The sequence below is a fragment of the Corythoichthys intestinalis genome, chromosome 21 (assembly GCF_030265065.1).
Source record: "Corythoichthys intestinalis isolate RoL2023-P3 chromosome 21, ASM3026506v1, whole genome shotgun sequence".
Lineage (NCBI taxonomy): Eukaryota > Metazoa > Chordata > Actinopteri > Syngnathiformes > Syngnathidae > Corythoichthys > Corythoichthys intestinalis.
In genome coordinates, this window is record NC_080415.1 from 29,735,414 (window position 1) to 29,755,626 (window position 20,213).

Consider the following 20,213-nt stretch of genomic DNA (forward strand, 5'->3'; position numbering starts at 1 on the left):
TTTAGTTTTGGCTTAAAGTAGGGCTATCAAAGTTATCGCGTTAATGGCGGCAATTAACTTCAAAATTAATCACGTGAAATTATTTAACGCAATTAACGCATGCGCTGCACGACCCACTCACGCATTGTCGCGTTCAATCTATAATGGCGCCGTTTTACTTACATATAGAGCTAAAAGATAACGTAAAATAAGTATAGTGAATATCGGCAGTCTTTGGAGCCTTTTAATAAATGACTAAAGCCTTAAAATCCCTCTCTCCACAATTAGGAATATTGTGGGAAGCAATGTGGAGTAGAAAGGTAGTAGTTGTTCTTTTCTTAACACCCTGTGTTATTTCCCAACGCAGAGAAGATATATCAATTGGGGCCACTACGCACAGTAATGGTTGCACTTCCCATCATGCATTTGGACAGAACAGTTAAATGGCAATATTTAGTCACAATATACAAAGTCACATTCATCCTTTAAGAATTACAAGTCTTTCTATCAGTGGATCCCTCTCACAGAAAGAATGTTAATGTAAATGCCATCTTGAGGATTTATTGTCATAATAAACAAATGCAGTACTTATGTACTGTATGTTGAATGTATATAACCGTCTGAGATTTATTCATTTTTTTCTTAATGCATTGCCAAAATGTATATGATCGGGAAAAGTTATCAGGAATGATTGGAATTGAATCGGGAGCAAAAAAAAAAAGCAATCGGATCGGGAAATATCGGGATCGGCAGATACTCAAACTACAACGATGGGGATCGGATCGGGAGCAAAAAAACATGATCGGAACAACCCTAATTGCAATCATTTTCTGGGAGAAATTGAGCATTATCTGACAAAATTGCAAGGGTGCCAATACTTTTGGCCAACACTGTATATGAATCAAATTTTGACAACGCTTTTGAGATGAAAGCACAAATTTAATGAAGTTTGAAAGTGCAGGCGCAAACTGATTTCAAAGTATAAGATTTAACCCCTTCAGACCTGAGCATGCTGCTGGAGGCCATGACGCGTTCGCGTCTTTAAACCAATAAATACACTGAATTTAGTTGCTATTGACACTTTTGGGGCATGATTGGACAAAACTTTACCCATCGAAATCAAGTCATGAGGTTTAGCACGCCCTCTTTGGCTCTTTGAAAATGGCTGAGACAAAACGCAACTTCAAAAAGGCAAACGTAAGTGCTCATTTCTTATCCAAAACACATTAACAATAAAAGCATGAAATATCCCTGAACAAAAAATGCCCTTTGTCATGATGATTGATTAAAAATCAGCAGGCAGAAAATATGCGGGTCTGAAGGGGTTTAAAAAAAAACATGGTACAGTACCATACGGGAAATGCTGTTGTGGCTTTTCAAAATAAAAAGCTAAAAAAACTTTTCAGAGAGTTCAAAGCAACTTTTTTTTTAATTTGATAATTAACGTCTTTTGTAAAAATATTTCAAAATAAGAGTGCTTGTGGTCAACATTTTTCTTGATATTTACAGTTTTTTTTTTTTCCCATCATCCCGGCTTTTTTCCAGTTTAATGGGCACACATTTGAGTAAAATTAATATTCTATAAATAATTATCAATCAATTTTAAAATCAATTAAAATCCCCCCGAAAATTATCCTGTTTTGTCTCTTTTCCAGGAATATTGAAAAATAAATTTACAGGAAGTCAAGTCATACCGTTTCAAAATAAAGTACATTCAGTATTTCAAAACAAAAGCAAAATCTAATCTTTCACTGCTTCTACTTCCCCAAAAAAAGTATAGCCATTAAAATAATTGTTATGTGCTTCTAATTCACATTATTATATGCTATATTGATCTTTTAAAAACTCTTAACCCCATTAATGGGATCACGTGTGTGGTCAACTCAGTGGGTGGGACGTTGACGGTCAGTCGGACAGTCGGACATCAAGTTTAGTGGCGACGACGGAACGCGGAGACATTCTTGTCAACCCAGCTCGTTGTCGTTTTGGACTCATCATGAACGACGACCGTACGAGTGGACCCCGAACTAAGCTCCAAAATGAACCCGAGTGGACGCAAACGCACCATCAAAGTGAGAGTGAGCAGTCCGGCGAGGCTCCCTTTTGCTTCGGGGACGACCTGGAGCTAAACCGGTTCGACGGTTTACCTTTCTCGTCACGGTACTACAAGCTACTGTCACAGAGGAGGACTCTGCCAGTGTGGACGCTCCGGCGACGTTTTGACGACGCGTTTGCTCACGCGCAGCTGTTGCTGGTGTGCGCGCACGCCGACGCTGGCAGGAGTACACAGGTGAGCGGACAAAATGTTATTAGGCACACCTGCAACAACAGCCAATTTTGTCACAAGAGTTGATTCTGTTACTTAAATACTAACTTTAATGTTTTATTTCATTAGAAAAGTTTTCCCCAACTGCAGCATGTTTTAAAAATCTATAAGTGAGTACAGTATTACATTTACTACAACAAAATAACTTAAAAGTCGTCTAAATATTTGTAAAAAAAAAAAAAAAAAAAAAAAAAAAAACGTTTTTGCCTAGCCTATACGTTTTCTACATAAAGAAAAAAAACTCAAGTGAGTAAAATGTTGAATATTATATGGCAGTTGGAAATGATCTAAAAGAAGTAGAGGTGCAACAATTAATCGATTAATCGACAACTAACCGATTAGCAAATTAATCGACAACTATTTTGATAACCAATTAATCGTTTAGGACTAATTTCACCTCAATCTAAATTCTTGAAATTATAACATACATATAACTTCTCAATTGTAAATATGATCTGATTTCTTCATTGTATTTTTTTGTTAAGTCAAAGTAGGACATTAACAAAAATACGGCCGCAGCTATCACTATTATAATTTTATTTATTTATTTATTTAGTAGTCGATTAATTGAATAATCGGATAATGAACATAAAAAAATTAGGGCTGTCAAACGATTAAAATTTTTAGTCGAGTTAATCACAGCTTAAAAAATTAATCGTAATTAATCGCAATTCGAACCATCTATGAAATATGCCTTATTTTTCTGTAAATTATTGTTGGAATGGAAAGATAAGACACAAGACGGATATATACATTCAACATACTGTACATAAGCACTGTATTTGTTTATTATTACAATAAATCAACAAGATGGCATTAACATTTTGTTAAAGCGATCCATTGATAGACTTATAGTTCTTAGAAGATAAATTTTAGTACAAGTTATATAAATTTTATATTAAAACCCCTCTTAATGTTTTCGTTTTAATAAAATTTGTAAAATTTTCAATCAAAAAATAAACTAGTAGCTCGCCATTGTTGATGTCAATAATTACACAATGCTCATGGTGCATAAAATCAGTCGCACCCAAGCGCCAGCAGAGGGAGACAAAAAACACAAGTAACAAGTGGACATGACACTGCTGTCATTTTAATCTGTTTGAGCGGGGCATGTGCGTTAATTGCGTCAAATATTTTAACGTGATTAATGAAAAAAATTAATTACCACCCGTTAACGCGATAATTTTGGCAGCCCTAAAAAAATTCAAATAACTGAGCTGAGCCTCAAACGGTATAAAAAAAATTAATAAATGAAGATCTAAGTACAACAAAAGAACAATTGGCTTAAACTTAAATAGCAAAGGTCCGCTAACTTAAATGCTATAAAATGCTAAGTTTTTTTTTTTTTTTTTAAATACAATGCTCTTAACAAATTGTTCAAACGCATATTCCCACAAAAAAAAAAGGCTAAATTGACCAATAAATTACAAATGCGTAAAAAAACATTAGCTCAAACAAAAACTTAGCTTATAGTAGTCTTAACAGGGAGCAGCTGGATTCAGCCATGTGAGATGAGCCATGTCATATTGACTGTTGCAACTAGAGGGCAGTGTATCCACCCAAACCAATAAAACTAAATGCAAACACTTTCAAAACAATCCATTACAACTCCACTTTAATTAAACGAATACTCGAAGCAGCAAAATTTAATTTGAATATTTTTTTCTAATCGAATTGCTCCTGTTAATCGATTAATGGTTGCAGCACTTAACAATAAACTGCTTTTACTTTGGAAAAAAACAATTCACATTTTTGGCAATTTTCGGACATCTTACTGTCTCAACTAGCTTGTTAATTAGGCTGAAACAACGAACTGATTAAAATCGATTAATATTTAGTTGCCAACGAATCTGATCATCGATACAGTTGTAGACCACAGTCAAGTCAGGAAGCTGTAATAAAATATTGTTGAAAGAAATCCATTTTGTCTTCACTGGTACTTACAACATGCCAAAAACAACTTTAAGGTAAATTGTGAAGGCAATTGAAAAGAGTGACATTTATCCGATTAATCGATTATAAAAATAATCTTTAGTTGCAGCACTAAAAAGAAGTAAACAAAATTAATGTACAAGTATGTACATTATTTTCTACAGTGATACTTCTACTTACGAAATTAATTGGTTCTGGAAGTGGTTTCGTAACTTTAAAATTATGTAAGTAGAGACGCTTTTTCCATTTAAATGCCCTAATCTGTCCCAACCCCCCCAAAATTCGGACATAAGTCTTTTATAATACACAAAAATGCATCGAAACATGTAACAAATACATGTTACAATTAGATTATTGCACAATAAACATAAAATCAGAGATGTGCATTATGTAAAAAAAAAACAAAAACAAGAATAAAGAATGAAATCTAATACACGCATGTAAAGCTGTCGGATACACACATTAACATACAGTAGAGGCCCCCTCTTAGCCAATTGGATGCCAGGAATGCTAAGCAATAGCCAATGGCAAAGCAGCTATAAGTATGTTACGTTCGGGAAACTGGAAGCTGCGAGTACCAGCCATGCTGTATTTTTGCCTTTTGTAACCTGAAATGTCTTTCGTAACCAGAGGCAATATTCTCCTGTTGAGGTGTGTCTTAACCTGAAAATGTTGTATATCGAGACGTTCGTAAGTAGAGGCACCACAGTCTTCTATGCCACAGGGAGAACAACATCATAAATATAGGCTTTAATAATAACCCTCCTTTGACTGACTGTTTCGTCATACAGAAAGCTATGATTGTAGCATAAAAAATCAGCCAAATAAGAGCAACCACAATAACATTAAGTTTTGAACAGACTAAAAGAGTGTCAATTTAGAGTGAAAATCATTATCTTTGTAAAGATATGGGTTTTTTATTCAACTGGTATACTGGATTCCACTCGGTGCTCTTGTTGTTGTTGCTTCAGCTTAGTTCTGATCCTACTGAGCTCATGGCTCGCTGCCACAACATGTTTGGCATTATGAACGATAATACCTCCATCTTCCCTGTTTGTTTTGCTGCTGCACATCCGGTCCTAAGTGTGGCCAGCTAGTACAACAATGGTTTTGTTCATCCTACAGATCCCTCAGTGGTGTGCAGAGTTGTGCCTTTCCACCAATTTCCGCCACGGCACGGTGGTTTGCACACAGGCCGGTCGACGACAAGCCGTGGACTTGGCCTTGTGCGCGGCCGACGAAATGGACGTGAACATTAGCCACGAGGTGGGCTACAGCATCGACCGGGAGACGTGCTGCTGTTCCGACACGATTCTCAGGTCAGCTTAAGAAGAAAACTTAAGTGTCTTGTGATTTAGCTTGAAGAGTGCTAGCCTCATCTTGTCCAGCATCAAATTTTTACAGAGTCTGTTGGTTTTCCCCTTCATGTTAGATACCGAAGTTGCCGCACGCCAAAAATTGCATTTCTAAGGTGTGCATATTTTCTTTCCCAAGATACTGTACCGACGACATCTTACTCAGAGAGATGATGTCCGACCCTTTCCTGGAACACTATGGTGTAATCATCATTGACCAGGCCAACCAGAGGACTGTGAGCACTGACCTCCTTCTGGGCCTCCTGAAGGAGGTCCTGGTGCACAGGCCGGAGCTCCGGGTGGTGGTCCTTACCGCCCCGCCCCTGACAGACAAGCTTCGGAGTAAGTTTAACGGAGCCCCGATCATCAACCTGGAGTCGCCTTCGTTGGGTTTTCCAGAGGTAGTGCACATTGCAGGCGGCAAAGACTACTTCTACTCCGCCCTAAGGCTGGTTTTGGAGATCCACCGTACTAAGGAGGATGGAGATGTCGTCGTGTTTTTGGCATCGGAAGAGGTGCATTTTTTTTCTCGTTTGTCTGTCAAATTTGGTCGAGTTTCAGATGTGACTCTTTCTGTAGGAGGTGCAATGCGCCTACAGTATTCTCCAGAAAGAAGGAACCAGACTTGGCGCACACCTTGGCCAGATGATGCCAGTAGTCTTAGGTTCTGACCGGGGAGGACCCTTGGACAAGGAAAACTGCAGGAAATCCCGTCGAGTTTTTCTCGCAACCCAAGATGGGGAAGACCCGTGGTGGACAATGGAGTCTGTCAACTTTGTTGTCGACTGCGGAGTCCAGAAGAAAATGGTAATAATCCACCCATATTGTATTATAGTGTGAAAGATTATTTGATGGTTTTCACGTTGCCAGGTGTACAATCCGAGAATAAGAGCTAATTCTGAGGTGCTGCAGTCTATCAGTCGGTGCCAAGCTGAACTACGCAGAAGGTTATGCGGACCAAAAGGTACCTGGAACATTTGCACATATACAGTTTGACTAAGGCAATGTCCATCTTAGCAATGTCTTATTTAACCTTGCCACTAAAACATGTCCCCATTCTTACTGATTTGAACTGATTTCAGGTAAATGTTTCTGTTTATACGCTGAGGACAGTCAACTTCCTGCACAGAGATCACCACAGATCCTGGAGTCTAGCATCACTGCAACCGTCCTCTTCCTGAAGAGGATGGAGATCGGTGGTTTGGGCCAGTGCGAGTTCATCGACCGACCTGGTGAGCACGGCGGCAAAATGTTCAATTAATTGTCTGCTAAAAAAAAACGTGAGCAGAAAATTCGGTTCCCACGGATGTGGTCTTTTTCCACTCCATAGAGCTCTCTCCGTTTGAACCCATTGAGGCGTGACTGAACTGAACCGACGAGAGCCGGTTGTCCGCTATTGTTTGGCTGTGCAGTGAAAAGGGGGACAGCTTGTTCGCAATTATGCAACCTTTCTCGTTAGGAAACAATGTGGAGTTGGTCATCCTTAGTGATTTGTCACCCTACTTGCTCTTGTCATTCATATAGGAGGACCTTACTCGAACTTCTCAGTGGCATGTTTCTTCATTCAATAGGTCCAAGGGCGTAGGTTTGCATACGGGCAGTAGGGACATAATACTACCAACTTTTAAGGACGCTGAAATTGTCCCCACCAACTTTTAAGCAACCTTGTTTACATTATATAAACAGTTCAGTTAATAATTAATTAATAATTTAGATTGTCTTCCCATATGTTGTAATGATAAAATAGACCCTACCATTATTAAGGGAATTATTTTCATTATATTCAGACTTGCATTTATCCCTTTTCACTTGCTGAATGTGCCGGTCGATTTTCCCCCTCAAAGACACGTTTGGTTGGCTGATGAGTTGAAGACCCCCCCCCCCCAAAGACACACACACACACATACTCACACAGCCCCAACAGATTAATGTCGACAACATGCCGCCCTCTTCAGTTTTTTGGGGGGGGCTAGCAGCAGCCACTGTAACTCCTGTAAAAAGTAGGGCTGTCAAACGATTGAAATTTTTAATCGAGTTAATCACAGCTTAAAAATTAATGAATTGTAATTAATCGCAATTCAAACCATCTATAAAATATGCCATATTTTTCTGTAAATTACTGTTGGCATGGAAAGATAAGACACAAGACGGATGAATAAATTCAACATACTGTACATAAGTACTGTATTTCTTTATTATATTAACATTCTGTTGGTGATCCACAGATAAAAAGACTTGTAGTTCTTAAAAGATAAATGTTAGTACAAGTTATAGAAATTTTATATTAAAACCCCTTTTAATGTTTTCGTTTAAATTAAATTTGTAAAATTTTAAAACAAAAAATAAACTAGTAGCTCGCCATTGTTGATGTCAATAATTACACAATGCTCATGGTGCTGAAACCCATAAAATCAGTCGCACCCAAGCGCCAGCAGAGGGCGACAAAACATAAAAAACACACAAGTAACAAATGGACATGACACTGTGCTGTCATTTTAATCTGTTTGAGCGGGGCATGTGTGTTAAATGCGTCAAATATTTTAACATGATTAATTTAAAAAATTAATTACCGGCCATTAACGCGATAATTTTGACAACCCTAGTAAAAAGATGCATCATCGTTAGCATAACATTAAACTTGCTAACCTGCTAATGCGGTCCGGCCAGCCTCCACAAGGAACAACAAAGTCAAGATAGCCGTCCCTAATTCGGATAATTGTTTGCAATACGCGCATTACGGTAATATCGTCCTTTCCAGTGTTGAGACCAAACCTATGCCCTAGAATAGGTCCCACCTTCTTATGACTGAAAAACTACACCATGGAAAAGGGAAAAGTTGGTGGGTGAGGGAAAAACTAAAATCATTGATTTGTGATTTTTGTCCTTCCACTGTGGAGATCCTGAGGGTCTCATGCAGGCTCTGGAGGAACTAGATTACCTTGCCGCTTTGGACGACGCTGGCAACCTCTCAGAGATCGGCGTCATCATGTCTGAAATCCTTCTGGAGCCTCAGCTAGCTAAAGCGCTGCTAGCCTCCTGCGAGTTCGACTGTGTCAGCGAGATGCTGACCCTCGCAGCTATGCTTTCAGGTACTCTCCAAATTAAAAAAAAAAAAAAGTGGCTTCCTAGTCCTCCACCTATTGGCCGCCATATGTTCAGTAACTTCTGGATTTGAAAATGCATTGTTTTTTGTTTTGAATCACATGAGATTGTGTATTTTTATTCATTGAAGCTCCTAACTGCTTCCTGGAGCCTCCGTCCGGAATGAGCCATGAGGTCTCGCAGTGTCACAGGAAATTCCAGCACCATGAAGGGGACCACTTTACCCTCATTAACATCTACAACGCCTTCAGGAGAAGCCAAAAGGATCAGCGTAGGACACAACCTGATGCTAATGATGATGATATATGACAGGCTTGAAAATGTTTTATTCATGTTGACTTGTGTTCAGATAAGTGGTGCTGCGACAATTTCCTGGACCAGTCAGCTCTCAAGACAGCCGAGAGCATTAGGGCGGAATTGACCGACACTCTAAATCGAATTGAGCTGCCTATCTCGGAACCGTCGTTCGGGACTAAGCGCAACGCGGCCAATCTGAAGCGAGCCCTGTTGGCAGGCTTTTTCATGCAGGTTCATCGAACAAATTCCGCAATTCCTCTCAAAAACCCCGTCCATCTTTCTGTTTTGATTTCTTAAGATTGCTCGGGACGTGGACGGCTCGGGAAACTACCTGATACTTTCGCACAAGCACGTCGCACATGTACATCCTTTATCCGGTTATGGACCGTGCTCAGACAAGCTGGGGCTGCCCGAGTGGGTGCTGTTCCACGAGTATAAACTGGCGGAAAACAACTGCATGAGGATTGTCACTGAGATTTCCCCGCTAGTGTGAGTCCTACCAAGTTGAATTTAAAAACATGGTCATAGAATGAATAGTTATCTAACTCTGAATCTTTTTTTAAATGCTTTTCTGTTGCAGTTTCGTTCAAACAACTCCGCTCTACTACTTCTACAACCTGCCCCGGAGTGAGAGCAAGGACATCTTGCAGTCCATTCTGGAGCCACAATGCAACGACACTCATAAGGACGACAGACACAAAGCTAGCAATAATGCAGATGATAGCAGCAGCAGCAGTGTACCACCTAATGATCGCTGTGCTATCCAATGAGGCGGTACTGTCACTTTGGGGACTATTAAACGTTGCCTAAACAAAGCCGTGAAGAAATTTTTCTAATTCTTACTTTGATCCACAGATATCAGGTTAGCTCAGTGGTTCTTAACCTTGCTAAAAGGTACCGAACAGCACAAGTTTCACAGGTGTATTTGCCGATCCCTTCGGAATTTCATTATAAAGCCATTTTATTACAAATTCAAAATCGAGGAAGCTAACATCTGAGAGAATTCCTGTTCAAATTTCTTCCAGATTTTAAATTCACTACAAATAATTTTGCCTTTTGCTGTTGATTTTCACTTTGGAAAATGAAACATTTCATTTCACACTTATTCCTTTTTTGTTTTCAGGTCTACATTCTCATTTTATCGTCGCATCACATGCTATTGCCATGGCGTAAAAGCAGTGGTGGGTGGTAATGCGTTACATGTACTCAGCTACATTTACTTGAGTCACTTTTTAAGAAAAATGTACTTTTAAGAGTAGTTTTACTTAGCCATACTTTTTCCTTGAGTAGATTTGTGAAGAAAAAACACTACTCTTACTCCGCTACTTTGGGCTACACAAGAGTCATAACATTTTCCCTCTTTATTATACATATTAGATTTTTTTTTTTTTTTTTTGCTAGTGATGCTATTGCTAAGAATAGCGCTACTAATTTCACCAATGAGACGTCGCAACAATAATCACATGACTCCATTACACCAATCAGACTCAAGCTTGATCACGCAAGCCTGTTCAATCATGCGTCTTTAAAGCACCCTAACAAATGAAGCGCTGCCCTCAACATAAATCGAAATCGCGTATTTAAACATCTCTCCCAGTTTTTATTTGGCAACGATTGACCACGGAAAACCAGAGATATGATCCTTTTAATTTCATAACAGTAACTATAAAGGAACTACAGTATTCACTACTCAAACTAGGAACTATTTTCTCCACTAGAGGGGAGGGCACTCATGCTCTTTGGACGAATAATGCTTCATTACTGTTTTTTTTTCTCTTTAATGTAATGATTTTTATTTCTTTGGCTTAAAGTGGTTATGTAATGGGTTATTGTACAGTATCGTAACAGTTCATATAGATAAGTTTGTGCTGAGAGAAAAAAATACCATTGTTTAAAAACAAAAATAAGCAGTTACTCAAATTCTTACACATTACTTGAGTAACATTTCACTCTTTTCACTGGATACTTGTACTTGAGTAATTTTTTGTATTACTACTTGAGTAATATTTTGAAGTTACGCTATTCTTACTTGAGTAAAATTTTTGGCTACTCTACCCACCTCTGTGTGAATGTATCTACTGTACACAATTCACGTTGTCTACCGTCTGTTATACTTCCTCATACCAAGTGCCAGTCAACCTTCCACTGAGCAAACAGATTTCTCCTGTTAGAGGGCTAGCAGTTGAAAGAAATTGAATAAAGCCTGTAAATCTAGGGCATACCAGTCCAAAACCTGGTCTAAACTGCCACTTTACCTAGATTTAGTCAGCATACAAAATGGAGCTCTGTGTTTTAACCTTCACCGAACCCTTGAGGCTTACTCACTGAACCCCAATTAAGAACTACTCGGTTAGCTTCGTTTTCTACAACTGAACTACTAGAAACAAACGGCACGTTTTGAAGGATTTAATTTAATACAGTTCAAGTCCCTATGGTAGATTTTCTATAACCGCAGACATTCTCACTAGAAAAAAAATACAAATCTTTGTATGTACAAGATTTTAAAACTGCATAGCATGGCATTGCAGTCAGTCTAGTGTTGTTGTTTTTTTCGTTTTCATCTGGGATCGTAAGTGCTCGATTTTTGATTTTTTTTAACTAATTCTCTGCCATTAACAGTGATGGATCAATAGCACTGAAACAATCATTTAAATTGATTGGATATCCACAGGTGGGTAGTCACGAGTTACATTTACTCCATTGCATTTACTTGAGTGACTTTTTGGGAGAAAATTTACTTCTAAGAGTAGTTCTACTAAGCCATAATTTTTACTTTAGATTTGTGAGAAACGCTACTCATACTCTGCTACTTTGAGCTACGCAAGTATTTTTACATTTTTCTTCTTTAATATACATGTTAATTTTACTTTTTTTTGCCAGCAATGCCAACTGTAGCTCTACCAGTTTCACCAATGAGACATCGCAACAATAATCACGACTCCTTTATACAAATCAGGCTCAAGCTTGCCATTCTATAATCATACCCGCCAGTTCTATCATGTGGCGCATGTGGAGTCTTAAAACAACTGTTATAAAATAGGTATTTGACATAGAACGCTGCCCCAAACATAACTTGAAAGCATGGATTTTAAACTCCTAGCTTATATTTGGCACCAATTGACCACAGAAAACCAGAGATACGATCCTTTTAATTTCATAAGGGGAACTACAGGTATTCACTATTCAAATATTAAAACTAGTAACTATTTTCTCCACCAGAGGGGACTTGTGCTCTTTGGATGAATGATGCTTCAATTCTGTAATTTTTTTAATTCATTTTTTGTATTTCTTTGGCTTATTGTGTTTATGGGTTGTTGTACAGTATAATAAGTTGATACAGTATATATATGTATATAGAAATACCATTGTTTAAAAAAAACAAACAAACAAACAAACATCATAGGCAATTACAATGTTCTTTTCACCAATTCCTTGTTTAGTTGTACTTGAGTGCATTTTTTGGATAACTAGCTTTTACTTGTGTAGAATTTTTGGTAACTCTACCCACCCCTGGATATCTATCACTGTCAATGGAAGAGAATTAGCTGGTTTGTAAACAGTAGAAAATGTAAATCTGGAAAACTATAATTTAAAAAACTATTTTAATGAAATCTTATACAATAATGTCTTTTCCATGATAAAATTCCTTGTGCCGTTTATTCGGCTACAAGACCTTCACACAGTTAGATATTCTTTCAGTTTGTCCATGATAGCGGGCGTCTGGTCCACTGGGATCAACATGACTGTACGGAACGGCTTCATTGGAACGTCGTCGAAGGACCAGCGCCCACTCAGGCACGAGTCGGCATCCTCCTGCACCGAGAAGTGGAACTTGGTGACGGCGTGCTGCAGAAAAGAAATTTAAAGGTTAAATAAAGGCAAATACATCAAGCGATTGTTTTCAGTACCTCGTAAAAGAACTCCTCTTCGGCGTTGATGAACATGTATTCGTCTTTAGGGGCAGAGCCTCTGGCCGGAATGCTTTTGCCGGCTTCTTTGCACGTTTTGCTGATCATCAGGTAGTAGTGGCACTTCCCGCTGGGCGTGTTGGTCCGCTCGGCTTCTGAAATTTCTTCCCTACAAAAAAAATTTCATTACGAAACCACGGTGATTCTTTTTTAGTGATTTCAGCGACTTACTGTAGCTGCTTGTGTAGCGGCAAAGCAATCTGTGGCGGTACGTTGACAAAACGCTCGCTCAGCAGGAGGCCAACAGGCTTGGCTGTGTCGCCGAGCGTCTGCTCCAGCTGCTCGGAAGCGACGCTTCCCAAGCTCTTTTCGCACTGGTCTAGGATCAGCTCTTTCACCTGCTCCACGCACTGCACATCCTATTCGGCGCGGAAGCTCGATAAGTGTGTTGGCAGGAGATTTTGGTAGAAACAGACTGTTACCTTTCGCTCTGTGAGGTTGAGCATGGTTATGAAGCCGAAAACTTCATCTGGATCGTCGTCATCGCTATCTTCGGGCACTTCTGCTTGCTTGAGAATACAAATCAGAAGAAACGTATTTAGGAAGCCATATAATATTCAAAAAGTAAGTATGGAAGAAACGTGAACCACCAGCATCTGACCTTGATAACACTTCCCACATGGTTCTGCTGAATGATCATGTCAGTCATCTCGGATGTGTTGATGTGAGCCTTCAGAAACAGCTAGGGAAGAAACAAACCAGCAATTTGTCAAAAACATGTGGAAAAAATGAGAAAACTAAGCAGTGCAACAACCAACCTGTTGTAAAAGTTTCTTGATTCCATTGTAGTCATTGTGCGAAACGGCGTGTGCTTCAAAGTCCACCGTAACTTCCTAAATTGGAGTTAAAGTTGCATGTTTTAAATGCGCCTAAAAAGTGCACAAACTAATAAAGAAGTTCAAAACAGGATTTTTTATTTTTATTAGCCGGCAGCTGTTAGCGTTAGCAACCCAGCAAGGCCATGCATTCAGTTCCTCGTTTAAATGATATCCCCACCTCATTAATCTCTTCGGAGACTTCGCTGTCCTCCCCGGTGGAATCCTCGTCTTCACCTAAACTCTCTTCAGAGCTGTCATCACTTTCCCGAGGGTTTTCCCCCAGACCTACCGCCCTCTTTTTAGCCGAAGAAGCCATGCTGCAAACATGCACCGAGCGTGTACAACAGTCACTCGAAGTGGGCGTGACGGCGACTGTATCGGTAACTGGGAATTACGCGGACGCCATTTTGGCTCAAACGAGGCAAAACTTTACCTTTTGTTGTTTTAATTGTAGGTTATTCAATGAAAATGCAAACCGCAAAATTAGTACATGCCTCTCCTACTGTAATAAAATATATTTAACTCATGGAAGCGGCTGTACACTGTAAAAACCTTGTTTTGGTTCCAATGGTTTTCCGTAGCTAAAGTCGCCGAATGGAATGAACTAATTGCGAAGGGTGTCAATTATTTTTTAAACTACTCTAAAATAATGATTGCTGTATAGTATTTTTTCTGGTCCCAAAGAGAATACAGTTAAAGTGTTTTAGTGTACACATGAGCTGTAACAAGGAATTTATTTTAGGAGACGTTGTTAATCAATTTGGAAAATATCTCAATTCCCCCATTGTTTACGGTAACTGGTCTATACCGCTCAGGTACAAGCTAGCATGTTTTGTAGACTTAAAAAACTAATATTACGATAGTGGCGTAAATGGAACGTCATGTTACGTTACGGGAAATTTAAGTAAGTAGCCCATTTTAATTGAATTTATTATATTACGAATGAATTAGTAGGTGAACAGGCACGTGGAAAATGCTACATTCAAGCATACAATGTTGTTATCAGCAGACTGACAGTTATTGGGTGTAGTTTTAGTTTTGTGCGAATTCACGCCCTCCTTCCTATTCACTTCACTGACTTCTTTATGGCAGCTTCAACCATTTCCAGCTTTTCTGTACTATATTATCGATAAATAGTTATTTTGCTATATATAACTTCTACAGTCTTAAATCAAGATGAATGTGCTACTTCTGAAGGAACCAAGAGATGGAGACCAAGGACCTGATCCTTACATTCAGGTAGGAGCACTCAATCAATATAAACTAGGGCTGTCAAACGATTAAAATTTTTACTCGAGTTAATCACAGCTTAAAAATTAATTAATCGTAATTATTCGCAATTCAAACCATCTATAAATTATGCCATATTTTTCTGTAAATTATTGTTGGAATGGAAAGATAAGACACAAGACTGATATGTACATTCAACATACTGTACATAAGTACTGTATTTGTTTATTATAGCAATAAATCAAGATGGAATTAACATTATTAACATTCTCTTAAAGCAATTCATGGATAGAAAAACTTGTAATTCTTAAAAGATAAATGTTAGCACAAGTTATAGAAATTCTTTTAATGTTTTCGTTTTATTAAGATTTGTGAAATTTTCAATCAAAAAATTTTCTAGTAGCTCGCCATTTTTGATGTCAATAATTACACCATGCTCACTCCCCAAACACATAAAATAATTTGGACCCAACCGCCAGCAGAGGGCGACAAAATGCCAAAAAACACAAGTAACAAATGGGCATGACACTGCTGTCATTTTAATCTGTTTGAGCGGGGCATTAGCGTTAAATGCGTCAAATATTTTAACGTGATTAATTTAAAAAAAAATAATAATAACGCCCGTTAACGCGATAATTTTGACAGCCCTAATATAAACCCTTATTATTTTGACATATTTTAATGCTCAGTTTTAATTTTTTTTCAATTGCAGGAGATGAAAATACGTGGCCTTCAAGCAACTCTTCTGCCTGTTCTCTCTTTTAAATTTGTTTCACTTAATACCCTGACAGAAAAGGTACTGGTATTGTTTTTAGCAGCCCTTTTAATTTTCGTCTAAGTCTTTTGGAGGATAGTACTTAGTAGTCGTAGTCCTATTTTAGTCATTTCGAAATGTGTTTGTCTTCCTCTAGTTTTTGTTAAAGAAAACTCAATATTTTTGTCTGTAAAATTTGAAGGTTTTATTCCAAAAAAAAAAAAAAGGTTTCCAACTATTTTAAATGAATATTGTCAGATGAGCACATATTGTAGCATTTACAAACCTATCACGTGATGATACACACTCAGCAGGAAAAAAACAGTACATTATTTTCAATTAATTATACCCACCTGGACGCCACAAACTGTATGTAAAAAAGTTGTCCGAGAGTTTAAGAGGACGCTGGCAGTTATTAATAGACTTATGCTAACGCGAATGTGAATGCAATGCTAACGCTACAAGTTACATTGAGTGTGTGATTATCACTCAGGCTAAAGCAACATTGCATATTCTCACCTGCCAAAAATAAGAAGACAAATACTACCGTGTGTGTCTCAAAACAAGCTAGAGGGTGTGTTGCGGGAGCGCAGCATGTCACATGAGTGACACAACCAGACACTGCTACGATGCAGGCTAACTACACATAAATGTCACACATGACAGAAACTATGGCAAATTTTGGCATTCGTGAGACACGTTTGTAGCTCGTTCCATCATCGTCATGAAAAAATTGTTCGTCAACGAAATATTTTTGTTATCGTTAATGAAAACAACACTGGGGTACCACCTTCTTTCAGTTGTTTTTCCTCTGAACTTGTCTTATTAAATTTAAGACAATTGTTTCCCCTAAAGCTTTTCCAACCGGAAAAACATGGCGGCCTCATATTTACGAGCCCGAGAGCTGTAGAAGCTGTGAAAATGTGCTTGAACGACAGAAGAGAAGGTGAGGCAAAGTGGAGAACCTGGTTCAAACTTTAAATTAAATAAACATACTTGTTTATAATATTTAAAATGTAACATTTATGCGTTTTTCCACAGAATGGGAGCGCTCAGTGAAAGACAAGTGGAACGCGGTTTATGTAGTGGGCAAAGCTACGGCTTCCTTAGGTAAAGTCACCTGCCGTTGACACGAACACGCGAGGTACCGTTCGAGTCGTCGGCACAAGTGACAGCTATATGCGAATCGCTGTTATTGTTCCTGAGCAGGTGCAGCACCTTCCTGAAATGTGTCCTACCTTCTTTTGTTGTCCTTTTATGACCTATAGACCTTTTTATGTTTGTAATATCTGTGTACTTCTGGGTGGCAGAAAGTGATTAACGATTACTGATGAAATGAAAAAAATTGTTCATCTTTTTTGCAGTACGCCATCTTGGTTTGAACCCCGTTGGTGAGGATACTGGGACGGCGGAGGTTCTGTCACGTGTCATCATTGAAAGTAGGGTGGGGGGATTTAGGTCTCTTTTTACATTAGAAAGAAGGTGTTAGTTATGAATTTATTAATTGGAAAATGTTTTGATGGACGTGGACTTAAATGGATGTGTTTATTTCTTCATTTAGGAGAGGACAACAGTATCCTACCACTTTTCTTCCCATGCGGCTCTATCAAAAGAGAAGTTCTGCCTACGGCGTTGAGGGAGAAAGGTAAGCTCCATGAACTATTAAAAAAAAAAGCCAGAAATTTTAGCTATTTTTTTGTATTCAAAATGTTGGTAGTGTTGAAAGATTTTTTAATTTTTGTAGTGTATTTCACTCATTGGTATCGATATATTTTGGTGTAGAGCTGAAACGATTGCTCGAATAATTAGAGTAACTTGATTCAAAAAAACGGATCGAGGAATTTTCTCCGCCTCAAAGAATCGTTTAATTTTGCCAGCTTTATCCATGACGTTTTGCTTGGGCTACTTTTAATGCGGCACAACACGCTGACGTCACATGCGTACAGGAAGAAGAACGAGGCGGCGGATATATATGATTTCAACCGTGCACGATTATAGAGGTGACGACGAGTTAAAGTCGAAGAAAGCGAAGAGAAAGCACAAAGAAAAAGCAGAAAATGCCAAAAGTGTGGGAGCATTTTAAGCTGGACACCAAGCCGAACAGTTTCATGTATTCACTGTTAGACAGCGCTTGCATAACACGACAGCGCGTCTGCAATGCTGCAGCTCTACCGAAGGCACCCCGTTTACTCCGATAGCAGAGGAGCGATACTCGAGACAATGTAAAATTAAGTTAATGTAGCGCTATTAAATAAAATTAACATTACTGTACCTTGCTAATGTAATGTTAGCCCTGCGGAGGGCTAGGTTTCTATTAATTATGACTACTGTCGATGCGTGGCTAACGTGTCTTTCATACAGGTTTTTCTTAATCTGTAAAAACACAGCGTTATAGAGTGATGAGAGTGTAAAATAAAAACATAATAAAGCTAACTGTCAATTTTAGCTCAGTGGTTATTGATGGATAAAATACCAAGTAGCATTGGTGCCTATTGTGCTCCAATACAGCAAGTATCACACATTTATTTTGAACGCTGCAAAAACTCAAATCCTATCAGGACTTACAATTTAGACTAACTTAAAACTTTGTCTTTGTTGTAAAGCACTGTGAGGACCTTTCGGGTTTTGTAAAGGGCTTTAGAAATAAATTTGATTGATTGATTGATTAACTTAAAAATAGCTTGACACTAATAGAAATTCAATTGAAACAGGTGGGAAAAACACCTAACTTTTAAGTGATGTGTGTTATTATCAGGGGAGAAAATCCGTTCTCCCTGTTTTTAGAAGAAAAGGGCTCTCACTCCAGAAGTCTTTTAAAAGTTTACTTATGATCACAAGGAGAAAATCAATCCAACACGGAGTACAATAATACTCTGACGTGGCAGAGCTCAGAGGACTGTTATAATATTGGATTGCGGGGTTAACTGGTAAAACAATGGTCCCATGATTATAAGGGAAACTATGTCATATGAAGCGTGGGTGGCCAGGCCAGGCTTTTACCAATTAAATATTACATTGTAGCTTTTGAAGAACAACTTTACCCTTTAGAGCACCTGCCTGCCCTTCCTCGCCTCAGGATGTAGACAGCTGTGCTCTGAATTATTAATTTTTAGATAACACTTGTACAATAATAAAGCTTAAGCTATATATCAGCATTTGAGAAGCATATGTTGGGAAGCAATTCCAGTACAGTTATCAAGCGTAATGACATTTTTAGGTAAGAAATTAGTTTTTTTTTTTTTTGTGAATAAGATCTAGAAGTTTTGTTTTTTTGAGCGAAAGTGAATTTGTTGTTTTCAGTCACATCTGAGATGCAATTATTGGCTGTTTTCAACAATGTACATCTAAAATGAAGACATTCATTGTCTAAAAATGTTTCAATATTAGGTGAAATGTCTTGTTTTCTCATGTATATTTTAGGGCTGTCAAACGATTCAAATTTTAATTGCCTCTGCCTCTGAGCTCTCAATATACAGTATATAAAACGGCGCCATTGTAGTCTGTTTACGGCAGTGCGTGAGTGGGTCGTTCCGCGCATGCGTTAAATATTTTAACGTGAAGAATTAAAAAAAATAATTACCGCCTGTTTACACGATAATTTTGACAGCCCTAGTATATTTATAATTGCTCTGTACCTAAAAAAAAAAAAAGTTTTATCCGATTAATCGATGGAATATTCAGTAGAATACTCGATTACTAAAATATTCCGTAGCTGCAGCCCTATTTTGGTGTGATTTGAAGAGTCATTTTTGAAAGCTATTTGCTGGTTTCTGTACACTACACTTTTTGATGACTTCCTTGTTTTGTCCACTAGGTGTTCCCCTTGAGACGTTGACCGTCTATCAAACAGCAGAGCATCCTGATGTGGTGAAGAATCTGAAGGAGTATTTTGCTGCACAGGTTTATATCAACACACAACGTTTCTATTGTTCATGTACCTTCCATTTTTAACATTGTCACCTTCAGGGCCCCCCAGCTAGTGTGGCCTTCTTCAGCCCCTCGGGTGTCAACTTCTGCTTGCCGGCCTTGCGCGGGCTTGCTGGTGAGCGGCTCACGCAAATTAAGGTAAATACGGATGGATTAAAACATGCACACTAGAAAAAAATTAATTGAAAAAAATCATCCCATATCATGTTGCATGCAGTTCGCCGCCATCGGGCCTACCACGCGGGACGCCATGCAAACCGAGGGTTTAAGCGTCAGCTGCACTGCCGAGAAGCCCACGCCGCAGCACCTGGCGAAGGCAATTAGCAAAGCACTGAAGTGACATTTTCATTCAAATTGGACATTATGTGAAGTACAACCTTTCAAACTAAATTTCCGTGTTGGCCAAAAATACCAACAAATTTAGGTGTAAAAACAGTGTCTAGTGGGTATATCTTTAAAATTATTTCTGTCATTTTTTTGTATGTAAATTCAATTTATTTAAGTGTGTATTCTATTCATGAATAA

At 38.4% G+C, this 20,213-nt stretch overlaps 3 protein-coding genes across 5 annotated transcripts; 2 read left to right on the plus strand and 1 right to left on the minus strand.

The window, feature by feature from the left end:
• The first annotated feature begins 1,000 nt into the window (after nucleotides 1-1,000).
• On the plus strand, nucleotides 1,001-12,437 carry dhx32a (DEAH (Asp-Glu-Ala-His) box polypeptide 32a). 2 transcript variants are annotated; one of them, XM_057826304.1, is made up of 11 exons: nucleotides 1,001-2,269; nucleotides 5,363-5,556; nucleotides 5,732-6,107; nucleotides 6,172-6,399; nucleotides 6,463-6,556; nucleotides 6,675-6,824; nucleotides 8,490-8,681; nucleotides 8,825-8,965; nucleotides 9,044-9,222; nucleotides 9,290-9,480; nucleotides 9,572-12,434. In XM_057826304.1, exons 1-11 carry the CDS (start codon nucleotides 1,976-1,978, stop codon nucleotides 9,759-9,761), a joined length of 2,229 nt encoding a protein of 742 aa, XP_057682287.1. In that variant the 5' UTR covers nucleotides 1,001-1,975; the 3' UTR covers nucleotides 9,762-12,434. The 2 variants fall into 2 exon arrangements, with proteins under 2 accessions (XP_057682287.1, XP_057682288.1); XM_057826305.1 differs by lacking the exon at nucleotides 1,001-2,269 and adding an exon at nucleotides 2,292-2,415 and having other exon boundaries at nucleotides 9,572-12,437.
• Nucleotides 12,438-12,576: 139 nt separating this feature from the next.
• bccip (BRCA2 and CDKN1A interacting protein) lies at nucleotides 12,577-14,353 on the minus strand. Of its 2 annotated transcripts, XM_057826310.1 has the most exons (8): nucleotides 14,211-14,353; nucleotides 13,956-14,094; nucleotides 13,718-13,792; nucleotides 13,561-13,641; nucleotides 13,382-13,468; nucleotides 13,131-13,318; nucleotides 12,900-13,068; nucleotides 12,577-12,837 (listed from the first exon to the last, which is right to left on the minus strand). In XM_057826310.1, the coding sequence occupies exons 2-8, from the start codon at nucleotides 14,091-14,093 to the stop codon at nucleotides 12,667-12,669; spliced, it is 909 nt and encodes a 302-aa protein (XP_057682293.1). In that variant the 5' UTR covers nucleotide 14,094; nucleotides 14,211-14,353; the 3' UTR covers nucleotides 12,577-12,666. The 2 variants fall into 2 exon arrangements, with proteins under 2 accessions (XP_057682293.1, XP_057682292.1); XM_057826309.1 differs by lacking the exon at nucleotides 14,211-14,353 and having other exon boundaries at nucleotides 13,956-14,156.
• uros (uroporphyrinogen III synthase) lies at nucleotides 14,352-20,180 on the plus strand. The gene is made up of 10 exons (XM_057826311.1): nucleotides 14,352-14,681; nucleotides 14,942-15,016; nucleotides 15,720-15,803; nucleotides 16,617-16,707; nucleotides 16,803-16,871; nucleotides 17,126-17,200; nucleotides 17,323-17,406; nucleotides 19,576-19,661; nucleotides 19,728-19,826; nucleotides 19,906-20,180. The coding sequence occupies exons 2-10, from the start codon at nucleotides 14,954-14,956 to the stop codon at nucleotides 20,026-20,028; spliced, it is 774 nt and encodes a 257-aa protein (XP_057682294.1). The 5' UTR covers nucleotides 14,352-14,681; nucleotides 14,942-14,953; the 3' UTR covers nucleotides 20,029-20,180.
• Nucleotides 20,181-20,213: the final 33 nt, after the last annotated feature.

Excerpts from the sequence above, each read along its gene's own strand:
- bccip (XM_057826310.1), bottom strand. The coding sequence starts at position 14,093 with ATGGCTTCTTCGGCTAAAAAGAGGGCGGTAGGTCTGGGGGAAAACCCT. Across the intron at positions 13,469-13,560 it reads ATGTGGGAAGTGTTATCAAG|CAAGCAGAAGTGCCCGAAGA; the intron begins GTCAGATGCTGG and ends TGTATTCTCAAG. Across the intron at positions 12,838-12,899 it reads AAGAGGAGTTCTTTTACGAG|CACGCCGTCACCAAGTTCCA; the intron begins GTACTGAAAACA and ends TCTTTTCTGCAG.
- dhx32a (XM_057826304.1), top strand. The coding sequence starts at position 1,976 with ATGAACGACGACCGTACGAGTGGACCCCGAACTAAGCTCCAAAATGAA. Across the intron at positions 6,557-6,674 it reads AAGGTTATGCGGACCAAAAG|GTAAATGTTTCTGTTTATAC; the intron begins GTACCTGGAACA and ends AACTGATTTCAG. Across the intron at positions 8,682-8,824 it reads CCTCGCAGCTATGCTTTCAG|CTCCTAACTGCTTCCTGGAG; the intron begins GTACTCTCCAAA and ends TATTCATTGAAG.
- uros (XM_057826311.1), top strand. The coding sequence starts at position 14,954 with ATGAATGTGCTACTTCTGAAGGAACCAAGAGATGGAGACCAAGGACCT. Across the intron at positions 17,201-17,322 it reads GTCACGTGTCATCATTGAAA|GAGAGGACAACAGTATCCTA; the intron begins GTAGGGTGGGGG and ends TTCTTCATTTAG. Across the intron at positions 19,662-19,727 it reads AGGAGTATTTTGCTGCACAG|GGCCCCCCAGCTAGTGTGGC; the intron begins GTTTATATCAAC and ends TGTCACCTTCAG.